This window comes from Oncorhynchus mykiss, chromosome 8, assembly GCF_013265735.2.
Source record: "Oncorhynchus mykiss isolate Arlee chromosome 8, USDA_OmykA_1.1, whole genome shotgun sequence".
Taxonomy (NCBI): Eukaryota; Metazoa; Chordata; class Actinopteri; order Salmoniformes; family Salmonidae; genus Oncorhynchus; species Oncorhynchus mykiss.
The window spans coordinates 23839658-23852328 of NC_048572.1; the positions used below are offsets into that span (position 1 = coordinate 23839658).

A 12671-nucleotide genomic window follows, 5' to 3' on the forward strand; every position below is an offset into this window, starting at 1 on the left:
CTCAGCACCCCGCTACTGCCCAACATCTTGGGCACCGCCCTGTGCCAACTCCTCCCCTCTGAGTGAGGTGGAAGGTCATAAGGCTACCTACCCTACTGAGGAGGAAATGTGATATTAGCTTAGCTAGTGACACCCAGAGCCATGTATTTTTAGAGCTGGGCCATTACAGTTTCTGCAATATGACTAATTTTTACATGACACTACAAAAAAAAATATATATATATATTTATTTTTTTTGTCCCCAATTTTGTGATATCCAATTGCTAGCTACGACCTTGTCTCATCACTGCAACTCCCCAATAGGCTCGGGAGAAGCGAAAGTCGAGACATGCATCCTCCGAAACATGACCCGCCGAGTTACGCTGCCTCTTAACACACTGTTCGCTTAACCCGGAAGTCAGCCTCACCAATGTCAGAGGGAACGCTGCTTGCAGGCGCCCGGACACAAGGAGTTTCTATGGAAAGGAAAGCTCCCCGGCCAAACCCTCCCCTGACCCGGATGGCTCCTGCCATGACCGGGAGCCCCATAGGATCAAACCCCAGGCTGTAGTGGCGAATCAGCACTGTGAAGCAGTGCCTTAGACGACTTTGTCACTCGGGAGGCACAACACTACAGCATTCTATAGCAGCCATGTTAGTGCCCCATTAACATTACATGAGGAATATGTAAGGAATAATCGAGGGGCTATGCATTCTATGTAAAATAATGAACGGCGTGGAAGGTGTGTTCTAAGTGGCACTAACCTTCCATGGAGTTGCAATATTTTCCAGTGAACGCATAAAGCCCCAAATTGATTATCCCTTTTATACCATGGCTATAATTTAACACATTTGCCACTAAAAATGTGCATCTGCAGATAGAACTATGTTTAAAACCACTTAAAGCTACAGTAGTTGCATTAGTAACCAAACCAACAAACTTGCTAGTTTAGCTAACCAAACCATCAATGCTAACTTGACTTTTTCTTTCAAAACCAGCTCAAACATTGAACATGTAAGAATTAATTATAACCATTGAATTCTACCGTGCTGATATGCCGTGTTATAGGGAAATAATGCACACTCTAGAATGACCTTTAAGCCAATCAGAAACAAGTATTCAACAATGCCATGGTATAAAATGTCTATAATGAGCATTATGGTGCATTTACATGACACTTTCCAATACATGGCAGCATTCCATTAACATGACATGGGGAATATGTAAATAATGCTATGTAACTGAATGTCTGAAATTAGAACAATTATAAAACATTCTAAAATTTGGCCCAACTCTCTATATACAGTGGGGCAAAAAAGTATTTAGTCAGCCACCAATTGTGCAAGTTCTCCTACTTAAAAAGATGAGAGGCCTGTAATTTTCATCATCACACTTCAACTATGACAGACAACATTGTAGGATTTTTAATGAATTTATTTGCAAATTATGGTGGAAAGTAAGTATTTGGTCAATAACAAAAGTTTATCTCAATACTTTGTTATATACCCTTTGTTGGCAATGACAGAGGTCAAATGTTTTCTGTAAGTCTTCACAAGGTTTTCACACACTGTTGCTGGTATTTTGGCCCATTCCTCCATGCAAATCTCCTCTAAAGCAGTGATGTTTTGGGGCTGTTGCTGGGCAACACGGACTTTCAACTCCCTCCAAAGATTTTCTATGGGGTTGAGATCTGGAGACTGGCTAGGCCACTCCAGGACCTTGAAATGCTTCTTACGAAGCCCCTCCTTCGTTGCCCGGGCAGTGTGTGGGATCATTGTCATGCTGAAAGACCCAGCCACGTTTCATCTTCAATGCCCTTGCTGATGGAAGGAGGTTTTCACTCAAACTCTCACAATACATGGCCCCATTCATTCTTTCCTTTACACGGATCAGTCGTCCTGGTCCCTTTGCAGAAAAACAGCCCCAAAGCATGATGTTTCTACCCCCATGCTTCACAGTAGGTATGGTGTTCTTTGGATGCAACTCAGCATTCTTTGTCCTCCAAACACGACGAGTTGAGTCTTTACCAAAAAGTTATATTTTGGTTTCATCTGACCATATGACATTCTCCCAATCTTCTTCTGAATCATCCAAATGCTCTCTAGCAAACTTCAGACGGGCCTGGACATGTACTGGCTTAAGCAGGGGGACACGTCTGGCACTGCAGGATTTGAGTACCTGGCGGCGTAGTGTGTTACTGATGGTAGGCTTTGTTACTTTGGTCCCAGCTCTCTGCAGGTCATTCACTAGGTCCCCCTGTGTGGTTCTGGGATTTTTGCTCACCGTTCTTGTGATCATTTTGACCCCACGGGGTGAGATCTTGCGTGGAGCCCCAGATCGAGGGAGATTATCAGTGGTCTTGTATGTCTTCCATTTCCTAATAATTGCTCCCACAGTTGATTTCTTCAAACCAAGCTGCTTACCTATTGCAGATTCAGTCTTCCCAGCCTGGTGCAGGTCTACAATTTTGTTTCTGGTGTCCTTTGACAGCTCTTTGGTCTTGGCCATAGTGGAGTTTGGAGTGTGACTGTTTGAGGTTGTGGACAGTTGTCTTTTATACTGATAACAAGTTCAAACAGATGCCATTAATACAGGTAACGAGTGGAGGACAGAGGAGCCTCTTAAAGAAGAAGTTACAGGTCTGTGAGAGCCAGAAATCTTGCTTGTTTGTAGGTGACCAAATACTTATTTTCAACCATAATTTGCAAATAAATTCATTAATAATCCTACAATGTGATTTTCTGGAGAAAAAAAATTCTCATTTTGTCTGTCATAGTTGAAGTGTACCGATGATGAAGATTACAGGCCTCTCTCATCTTTTTAAGTGGGAGAACTTGCACGATTGGTGGCTGATTAAATACTTTTTTGCCCCACTGTACATGGCTCTGGTGATACCTAGAAGCCCATACACATCTATTCACTGATGAGAATCCTTGACATCAGGGAAGGAGAGAGAAAACTGTATGTATCTGTTAGTGCCTTATCTTAACTGTGCTTCAATAACATGAAGATTAATATTATATGGTGATGGCCATTGTTATTTATAGGGGAGACTTTGTCTTATAGCTGAGAAGAGCATGTTAATGGTCTGAGGGTACAATGGACCAGGTAGGTAGTGAACATATAAGGTAGTATAGCTAATAGGTAGCTTTAAGCTCAATATAGCCTAAATATTAGTTAACAGATGGCTTCTATGGACATTCTGTACTGTCCTCTCTGGTTTTAGGCAATTGTTCACCAAAAACATAATAATTTGCTTCATTGTGGTTTAAGATGATTCACTTGAATTAGGGAAAGTATTTATTATTTGAGGCCATTTTGGTTTCCTTCCATCACCGATATGGAGCGTACCGAAGGGCCCGTTAGTAGGGAAGTCCGCTGATTACGCCGAACATCGTCCTGTTCATCTAAGGCTGGGTTAAAGCTAGATATGAGGAGTAGTACAGTGCCTTGCGAAAGTATTCGGCCCCCTTGAACTTTGCGACCTTTTGCCACATTTCAGGCTTCAAACATAAAGATATAAAACTGTATTTTTTTGTGAAGAATCAACAACAGGTGGGACACAATCATGAAGTGGAACGACATTTATTGGATATTTCAAACTTTTTTAACAAATCAAAAACTGAAAAATTGGGCGTGCAAAATTATTCAGCCGTTTTACTTTCAGTGCAGCAAACTCTCTCCAGAAGTTCAGTGAGGATCTCTGAATGATCCAATGTTGACCTGAATGACTAATGATGATAAATACAATCCACCTGTGTGTAATCAAGTCTCCGTATAAATGCACCTGCACTGTGGTAGTCTCAGAGGTCCGTTAAAAGCGCAGAGTGCATCATGAAGAACAAGGAACACACCAGGCAGGTCCGAGATACTGTTGTGAAGAAGTTTAAAGCCGGATTTGGATACAAAAAGATTTCCCAAGCTTTAAACATCCCAAGGAGCACTGTGCAAGCGATAATATTGAAATGGAAGTATCAGACCACTGCAAATCTACCAAGACCTGGCCATCCCTCTAAACTTTCAGCTCATACAAGGAGAAGACTGATCAGAGATGCAGCCAAGAGGCCCATGATCACTCTGGATGAACTGCAGAGATCTACAGCTGAGGTGGGAGACTCTGTCCATAGGACAACAATCAGTATATTGCACAAATCTGGCCTTTATGGAAGAGTGGCAAGAAGAAAGCCATTTCTTAAAAATATCCATAAAAAGTGTTGTTTAAAGTTTGCCACAAGCCACCTGGGAGACACACCAAACATGTGGAAGAAGGTGCTCTGGTCAGATGAAACCAAAATTGAACTTTTTGGCAACAATGCAAAACGTTACAGTTTTATACAGTTTTATATCTTTATGTTTGAAGCCTGAAATGTGGCAAAAGGTCGCAAAGTTCAAGGGGGCCGAATACTTTCGCAAGGCACTGTATATGAACTTTGAAGCCCACAAGTGTGTTGCATTGCGGGGAGTAAATTACAGGCCCAGTTTAGTCAACAACTTGATTTCCCTGTGTTTTATATTTCCACACTGTGAGGTTGGAATTGTACTGTGAAATTGAAAATGATGACAATGCACTTTCAGTGTAAGAGCTGTTTGAAAAGACCCCCCTGAAATTTCACCCTGTTTTGGTGAGATTAAGTTTTGATATGTGAACGATTGCCAGTATATTAGTTAGACCAATAAGAAAGTGTTCCAAACCTAATTTTCTGTTTTTCCATCCACACTCGGACCACTTCCAGACGGTCCTAGTAACATTATTGCTTGAGAAATAGCTCTTTGCTATTTTTGCTTATTTTTGACCATTTTGATTTAAAACAATCACATTACCCAGAAATGATTTAATATTGAGATAAAAGCAGCTGCATTTGACCTTTAAGGATTTTATTAGATTTCCCCTCATTTATATATCATAGGTTGTAGTTGATACAGAAAAATGTTTTTACTTTGCATCCATTTCTCTGGGTAATATACTTGAATAATACTATTATTTAATATTTTCTCATTTAAATTGATACCCCTGCTTGGTTCACAAAGGCAGTATAATAGAGAGAATTTACCACAGGATGCATTATCTTGGATGTAACCATCGTGAATTGTGTTTTTATGGCCGGACCAGCTCTTGACAATTTACATTTATTGTGTTTTCTGAACTTCATAGTTACAATATTGCAAGACAGAACCTTGAGGATTCAATGGCTATATCAGCGTTAAAATACAGTGTCTTAAAAATAAGGTTCCAAAATATGGTGCCTCAGGCATTTGTTGCCTAATCAATGACATAATGCAATGTATATGGGTAGCTTAGACATTTGGATAGTAAAGGTACAGTGTAACCTATTTGTCCAGATAGAAAAAAAATAGGGAGACCGTCTGTATCACCATGCGTCAGACAGTGCTTCTGTATAGGACTTCTAATGCAGCTTTCGCTACAGTATTTGCCTATTCAGTTACCTCACCTGCATTTCTGTTTTGTATGGCTTGAACTGTTGATGGGTCTTTGGTTACTTTATCGGCTTGTGTGGTTCACTCCGCTTGGTTAAATTGTTATGCTAAACAATTTGCCACGAATCTTGTTTATTTTTTTTGTTGTTGCCTTTTGTTGATTTAAAATAGGAAAAAGCATCATGTATGAACAGGCCTTGATTGAAAAAGACAATTAGTTTCCTGTTTTAAGTGTGTTAACTTAAGTGGTGTAAAGTACTTAAGTAAAAATACTTTATTAAAGTACTACTTAAGTAGTTTTTTGGTGTATCTGTACTTTACTTTATTTATATTTTTGACAACTTTATCTTCAATACATTCGTAAAGAAAATAATGTACTTTTTACTCCATATATTTTCTCTGACACCCAAAAGTACTAGTTAAATTTTGAATGCTTGGTCCAATTCACTCACTTATCAAGAGAACATCCCTGGTCATCACTACTGCCTCTGATCTGGAGGACTCGCGAAACACACGTGCTTCATTTGTAAATTATGTCTCTGTGTTGTAGTGTGCCACTGGCTATCCGTTAATAAATATTAAACAATACAATTGTGCCGTCTGATTTGCTTAATATAAGCCATTTGAAATTATTTATACTTTTACTTTTGATATTTACATATATTTAAAACCAAATACTTAGACTTTTACTCAAATAGTATTTTATTGGGTGTCTTTTACTTGAGTCATTTTATATTAAGGTAACTTTTTACTTTTTTACTGAAGTATGACAATTAGGTACTTTTTCCACCACTGGTTAACTTAGCAAATAGGAAAATAGTGTTATTATTTCATGTTCAAAGAAACAGTGCGCGTCTTGGTGACGTCTTGATGAAGTGGGGTTAGCTTCGTTTGTACCGCCTGAGGGCGACATTCCATCGATCTGATCCGAGCTTCATTGTGGAAGTGACGTATGTTACAGTCGTGATGATCATCTGTGTATGTCAATTGGATCTGTAAAGGAGGAATGTAGCAATGTATTCTAATGAGTCACGTTTATCGTAATACTCATTGTGTAGTGTTACCGTTTTTGTAGTGTGTGTGTGTGTGTGTGTGTATGTATATATATATATATATATATATATGATGAATATATGTATATATGTATATATCTGTATATGGGGTTTCCAATTGGTTCAGTAATGTTAGGGTTGCATGACAAAGGTTGGTGACAGAACTTCAGCTGCTGAGGTTGCAAGGATAGGATGGGATGCTTTCTTCTGGTTGACTAGCAACCAGGGTTTTTATGTTGAATAAAGAAAGGATATAAACACTATTAGGATTACATTAAGTACGGTTCATATGACATGCTGACAATTAATTTTACACTTCATATTGATATTGCTAGCAGCTTGCTTTCTAATGGGGAACGTTACGTGGGCCCGTGTCATTCGACGGCATGGTCTGTGGAGTAAGCTAGTTACGTTGTCCATTATGGCAACAGTTACTTTTGTGTTATAATAAACAAAAGTTGTCTTTATTTTGTGACATCAATAAACGATTACCGATATCACCCGAACATTGAGGTCGACTATTTTTAAGTCATATTGTGAAGTTATGTCTTGTATTAAATTTAAAGTTATAATAAACTACCAATGTCGACACGCAATATTCGGGATGCCAAGGCATATGATTCCCGGTTATAAGCAGTTCTGACAAGTTTGTCTGTGTTCCTGCAGAGCAGGGTTAGGGTCAATTACAATTTTTATTTGAAATTCCAATTCATATATTGAATTAACTTGTGAAGTGGAGACTTTAATTTGAATTGAATTCGAATTTCAACAATCTTCAAGTTATTGAATTGGAATTAGACAGTATAGCTAGACTGTCTGAACAGTGGCATGGTCAGCCTGAAAGCCTGAGGGAATTTAATTTGAATTTACATTTGTGGAATTGTTGGGGATAATATTGAATTATTCGAACATACCTAACATTGGAATAGAGATTAATTTAATTATCTGAATTCAAAGACTGACCTGGAATTTAATTTGAATTAAATTGAATTTACAGGGAGATGGAATTGACTTAGGCTTGAATTTGGGGAATTAAATCCATCCCTGCTGCAGAAAGCGGAGAATGGTGGGCCTGTGGAGATCCTACCGGGCTCTGATGACCAGGCATCCATGGACTTTCCAGATAATCACAGCCAGTAAGAAAACACCAATGATGTATACAAACCCTGGATTGCTGATGTTATGTTTTGGCCAATGAGAGGCTTTGAAGCCACTGGTCGGCCATATTGGCACTCCTCAGAACAACAGTCTGTGTTCATAGGAATGAATGGATTTATACAGTATTTCATTTAAATGTTTCAAGATCAAAATGTATTTTTGTATTTTTGTTGTAGTGGGGAGAGTAACATAACTATATATATATATATATACAGTGCCTTGCGAAAGTATTCGGCCCCCTTGAACTTTGCAACCTTTTTCCACATTTCAGGCTTCAAAAATAAAGATATAAAACTGTATTTTTTTGTGAAGAATCAACAACAAGTGGGACACAATCATGAAGTGGAACAACATTTATTGGATATTTCAAACAAATCAAAAACTGAAAAATTGGGCATGCAAAATTATTCAGCCCCTTTACTTTCAGTGCAGCAAACTCTCTCCAGAAGTTCAGTGAGGATCTCTGAATGATCCAATGTTGACCTAAATGACTAATGATGATAAATACAATCCACCTGTGTGTAATCAAGTCTCCGTATAAATGCACCTGCACTGTGATAGTCTCAGAGGTCCGTTAAAAGCGCAGAGAGCATCATGAAGAACAAGGAACACACCAGACAGGTCCGAGATACTGTTGTGAAGAAGTTTAAAGCCGGATTTGGATACAAAAATATTTCCCAAGCTTTAAACATCCCAAGGAACACTGTGCAAGCGATAATATTGAAATGGAAGGAGTATCAGACCACTGCAAATCTACCAAGACCTGGCCGTCCCTCTAAACTTTCAGCTCATACAAGGAGAAGACTGATCAGAGATGCAGCCAAGAGGCCCATGATCACTCTGGATGAACTGCAGAGATCTACAGCTGAGGTGGGAGACTCTGTCCATAGGACAACAGTCGTATATTGCACAAATCTGGCCTTTATGGAAGAGTGGCAAGAAGAAAGCCATTTCTTAAAGATATCCATAAAAGTGTAGTTTAAAGTTTGCCACAAGCCACCTGGGAGACACACCAAACATGTGGAAGAAGGTGCTCTGGTCAGATGAAACCAAAATTGAACTTTTTGGCAACAATGCAAAACGTTATGTTTGGCGTAAAAGCAACACAGCTCATCACACTGAACACACCATCCCCACTGTCAAACATGGTGGTGGCAGCATCATGGTTTGGGCCTGCTTTTCTTCAGCAGGGACAGGGAAGATGGTTAAAATTGATGGGAAGATAGATGGAGCCAAATACAGGACCATTCTGGAAGAAAACCTGATGGAGTCTGCAAAAGACCTGAGACTGGGATGGAGATTTGTCTTCCAACAAGACAATGATCCAAAACATAAAGCAAAATCTACAATGGAATGGTTCAAAAATAAACATATCCAGGTGTTAGAATGGACAAGTCAAAGTCCAGACCTGAATCCAACCGAGAATCTGTGGAAAGAACTGAAAACTGCTGTTCACAAATGCTCTCCATCCAACCTCACTGAGCTCGAGCTGTTTTGCAAGGAGGAATGGGAAAAAATTTCAGTCTCTCGATGTGCAAAACTGATAGAGACATACCCCAAGCGACTTACAGCTGTAATCGCAGCAAAAGGTGGCGCTACAAAGTATTAACTTAAGGGGGCTGAATAATTTTGCACGCCCAATTTTTCAGTTTTTGATTTGTTAAAAAAGTTTGAAATATCCAATAAATGTCGTTCCACTTCATGATTGTGTCCCACTTGTTGTTGATTCTTCACAAAAAAATACAGTTTTATATCTTTATGTTTGAAGCCTGAAATGTGGCAAAAGGTTGCAAAGTTCAAGGGGGCCGAATACTTTCGCAAGGCACTGTATATATATATATATATATATATATATATATATATATATATGTGTGTGTGTATGTGTTTCGCTTGCTTAATATAAATTAAAAGTATGCATTAAGGTGTCTATAATAGAATAAACGTGGCAAAACCAAATATAGTATTAGTAAATGCATTTCTGTAGCTTCCAAAATGTTTTTACACTGGTGGTGGAGTGGCAAGATGGAGACGCGGTGGCTTCAAAACAGTGACTCATCTAGTGTGTGTATATATACATTTTAAAATACCCACTACACTAAGCTACACTACAGTAACTACACTATGTCCATTATGCTCCTTTACAGCAAAGCCCCTGGCAAGAGTCCCAGAAATTCCCTCAAAAAGAGAGGGCGACAGAGACAATTTACCCCAGCATTTTCTCTGAAGCTTTCACCTGATCAGCTTAAACTTTTACAGGTCAAATCAATCAGACTTTTTCTGTCCAAATGTTTACAAACGCAACCCCGTATTCCATGGCTCACGGATGAGAGCTGCAGTCTGAATGGGGTTGTTCAATTTGTGCTGTACCTTAAAATGGAACCATATCTCTGTTTTGTAAATATTTGACATATTCCCTGTTGATTCAGTGACAGTGTTGCTTGTGGTGGCAAACATGTTTGTTTTTGACACATACCCTTATGAAAAAGGATTGCAGCCAGAGTGCAGTATAACTATAGTTAGAGTATAGTTATTCTGCAGTATGCTCTAAATAATAATTTAGCAGTAATTTAGCTGTGTAACTGCAGTTAGAGTGCAGTATAACTGCAGTTATTCTGCATTTACTGTGTCTCTTTTACTGCAGTTTCAAAACAGTGTTTTCTTTTCGTAAGGGTAGCATTCATCAGAAGAGGAAGCACTGACTACTCAGGGTATCCAGGTAAATATTACTTAATTGATCTTTTGCTGAAGTTTTTCTTTTCATAAAGGTGTGGACATTTCCTTGCCGACATAGGCGAACCATAATGTTGTCCTTTTATGCAGTTTTATTATGTAGGTTACTCTTGTAGAATAGAGGCGTTTTTCCTATGATGCTGATGTGACTCATTAACCAACATCTACATGCCCACACGGTCTGTTTTGTCCGTTAACCAACACAAGATGGCAATGAAGAAGTATTTTCGCTACACGGTCTTTACTACCCTCACTAGCTGACAGGTCATTGCGGCGATGAATATGTCAGGGTTAGGTGCCAGCTTTGTTTTGATAGCTAATTAAATCCAATCAATATTTGGTCAGATATTTCACCCTGATTTGACTTGAATATTTCTCTGACTTAGTCCTCTCTATAACCTGTAGTTCAGGGGTAGCCAGTGCTGATAAGTTAAGGGATTTTTTATTTTATTATTATTTTGAAACTGTTATTTGAATTCCATTTTGTTCGTTTTTTTCTGTGAGCTCAATGTGCACATTGCACAGCTTTAAGCGATAAATCAGATCCTACCTGAACTGTGTGATGTAGTAGGGATTTGTAGTTTCCAACAGGCCAACATTCTACATTGTTTAGCGCATAATTAACTACAATAACCATAATCCACTGTCATCTACTTGTCCAGTCTGTGTTTCTTTTATGCCTGCTATGGAGAATGTGCGATTGTGAGGGGATAGCAGCTGTTGCTTTGGGATGTAGCTCTACCTGAAAATACATGATCAAAGTGATGGATAGTTGGTATTCAGCAGTCATAAGTATGCCTTATTTACTTTGAAAATAGGTATTTTGTCAGACAGCATAGGCAGCAGCTCTATAGAGATGATATGATGACTTGGAATTAAATAATAGTTATCAAATAAAACACATGTCATATACACAACAACTGAAATATTTTATTAAAGTAATGTGAATAAATTATGTTTAATAAGTGATACGCAGTAATGGACAGTCACTACCATCATGGGAATGTATTTGTATTATTTTTTCATATAAACGAACTGAAACCGAACCGACCTTAAAAAGCACTAATCCCTCAACACTAGGGGTAGCCAAAGTCTATATTGTCATTGACCGTGTGAAAAGGCTTTGATATGTTCCCACAGGCAAATTACCTGGGTGTTTCTCCTCTCAGAAGCAAAACTTTGTCTGTGTGACCAATAACAATGCAAAGAGGAAACGTCAACTGGGTTGTGTAACCTTTACTTAACTAGGCAAGTCAGTTAAGAACAAATTCTTATTTGCAAAGACTGCCTAAACCGGCCAAACCTGGACGATGCTGGGCCAATTGTGTGCCGCCCTATGGGTGTGGGTTAAAGGGTTGCAGGCAGTTTAAACATTTATGTAATCAAGATGTCTGACTTGAGTGACTCATCATCTTTGTTTTCAATGGGAAGAGAGATGGTAGCCACTGGGGTTTGTATGTACTGTAATGCACATGAGACATTCAGAAGACAGAGAGAGGGCACCAGATAAGGATATAACGAGTGTGTGTGAATGTGTGTGTGTTCAAATTAATGTCTGCTCTGAAAAGGCAGAGACACTGCAAGCACACCCACATTTTACTGACCTCTGTTTGGCTTAGCTCCAGGTCTGCTTACCTAGCCTGTATGATACATGGAATTCAGTACCTGGCATCAGTCAGTCAATGGAAGGATGGATGAATTAACAAATAACGAACAAAGAACTGAATGAGAAAAGAGAGATATCAGGACACCAGTGAGCCACGGTAGCAGTAGCTGATACCCAAAGTCAAGTTGTGAGTATGAATCTTAAGAAGTACTCCTCTTCCCCTCCTATGTGGGTGAGACAGGTCCGGCTGGGCTGGCTTCATCAGCTAAATACCTCTGAGGGCTCAGTGGGTCCACTCCCTCCCCAGTGGAACAACCATCAGGCCCCAGGGGGAATGCCTGCCAACTCTTCCCCGGATCACTTCACTTAGCCTGGGCCACGTCAATCACCATCTACCCCATTAGCCTCCAGAGGCTCTGGCTCTCCCTCAAGGACGGGCCCTGGAGCCGCCGCCAGCCACCTGCCAAGCTAGCTGGTGCTGACATCAGCACTCTCACTTAGGCATGGGGAGAAGAAGCTTGTTACCACCTCTTGACTAGCTACCATGTCTTGCCTCAGTGGGCATCAGATGGATGCTAGATCTAGATAGGGTATTAAAGTTTGGAGGAAACATGTTTTTGTTTTTTTCACATTTCCTGTGTGTTTTATCACTGGACACATACTGTAGGACCTTACAAAAGTGAAATGGTAAATGTAAGTGTCGACCTAG

General features: G+C 39.5%; 1 protein-coding gene across 1 annotated transcript in view; it reads left to right on the forward strand.

Annotated features, from left to right (window-relative positions):
• The first annotated feature begins 7531 nt into the window (after window positions 1-7531).
• Window positions 7532-12671, forward strand: part of LOC110531081 (protein Mpv17-like) — a 25405-nt gene continuing 20265 nt past the window's right edge. Inside the window, exon 1 of the mRNA XM_036986842.1 lies at window positions 7532-7601. Within this exon, the coding sequence (XP_036842737.1) occupies window positions 7532-7601 (70 nt within the window). The remainder of the gene's footprint in view (window positions 7602-12671) is intronic.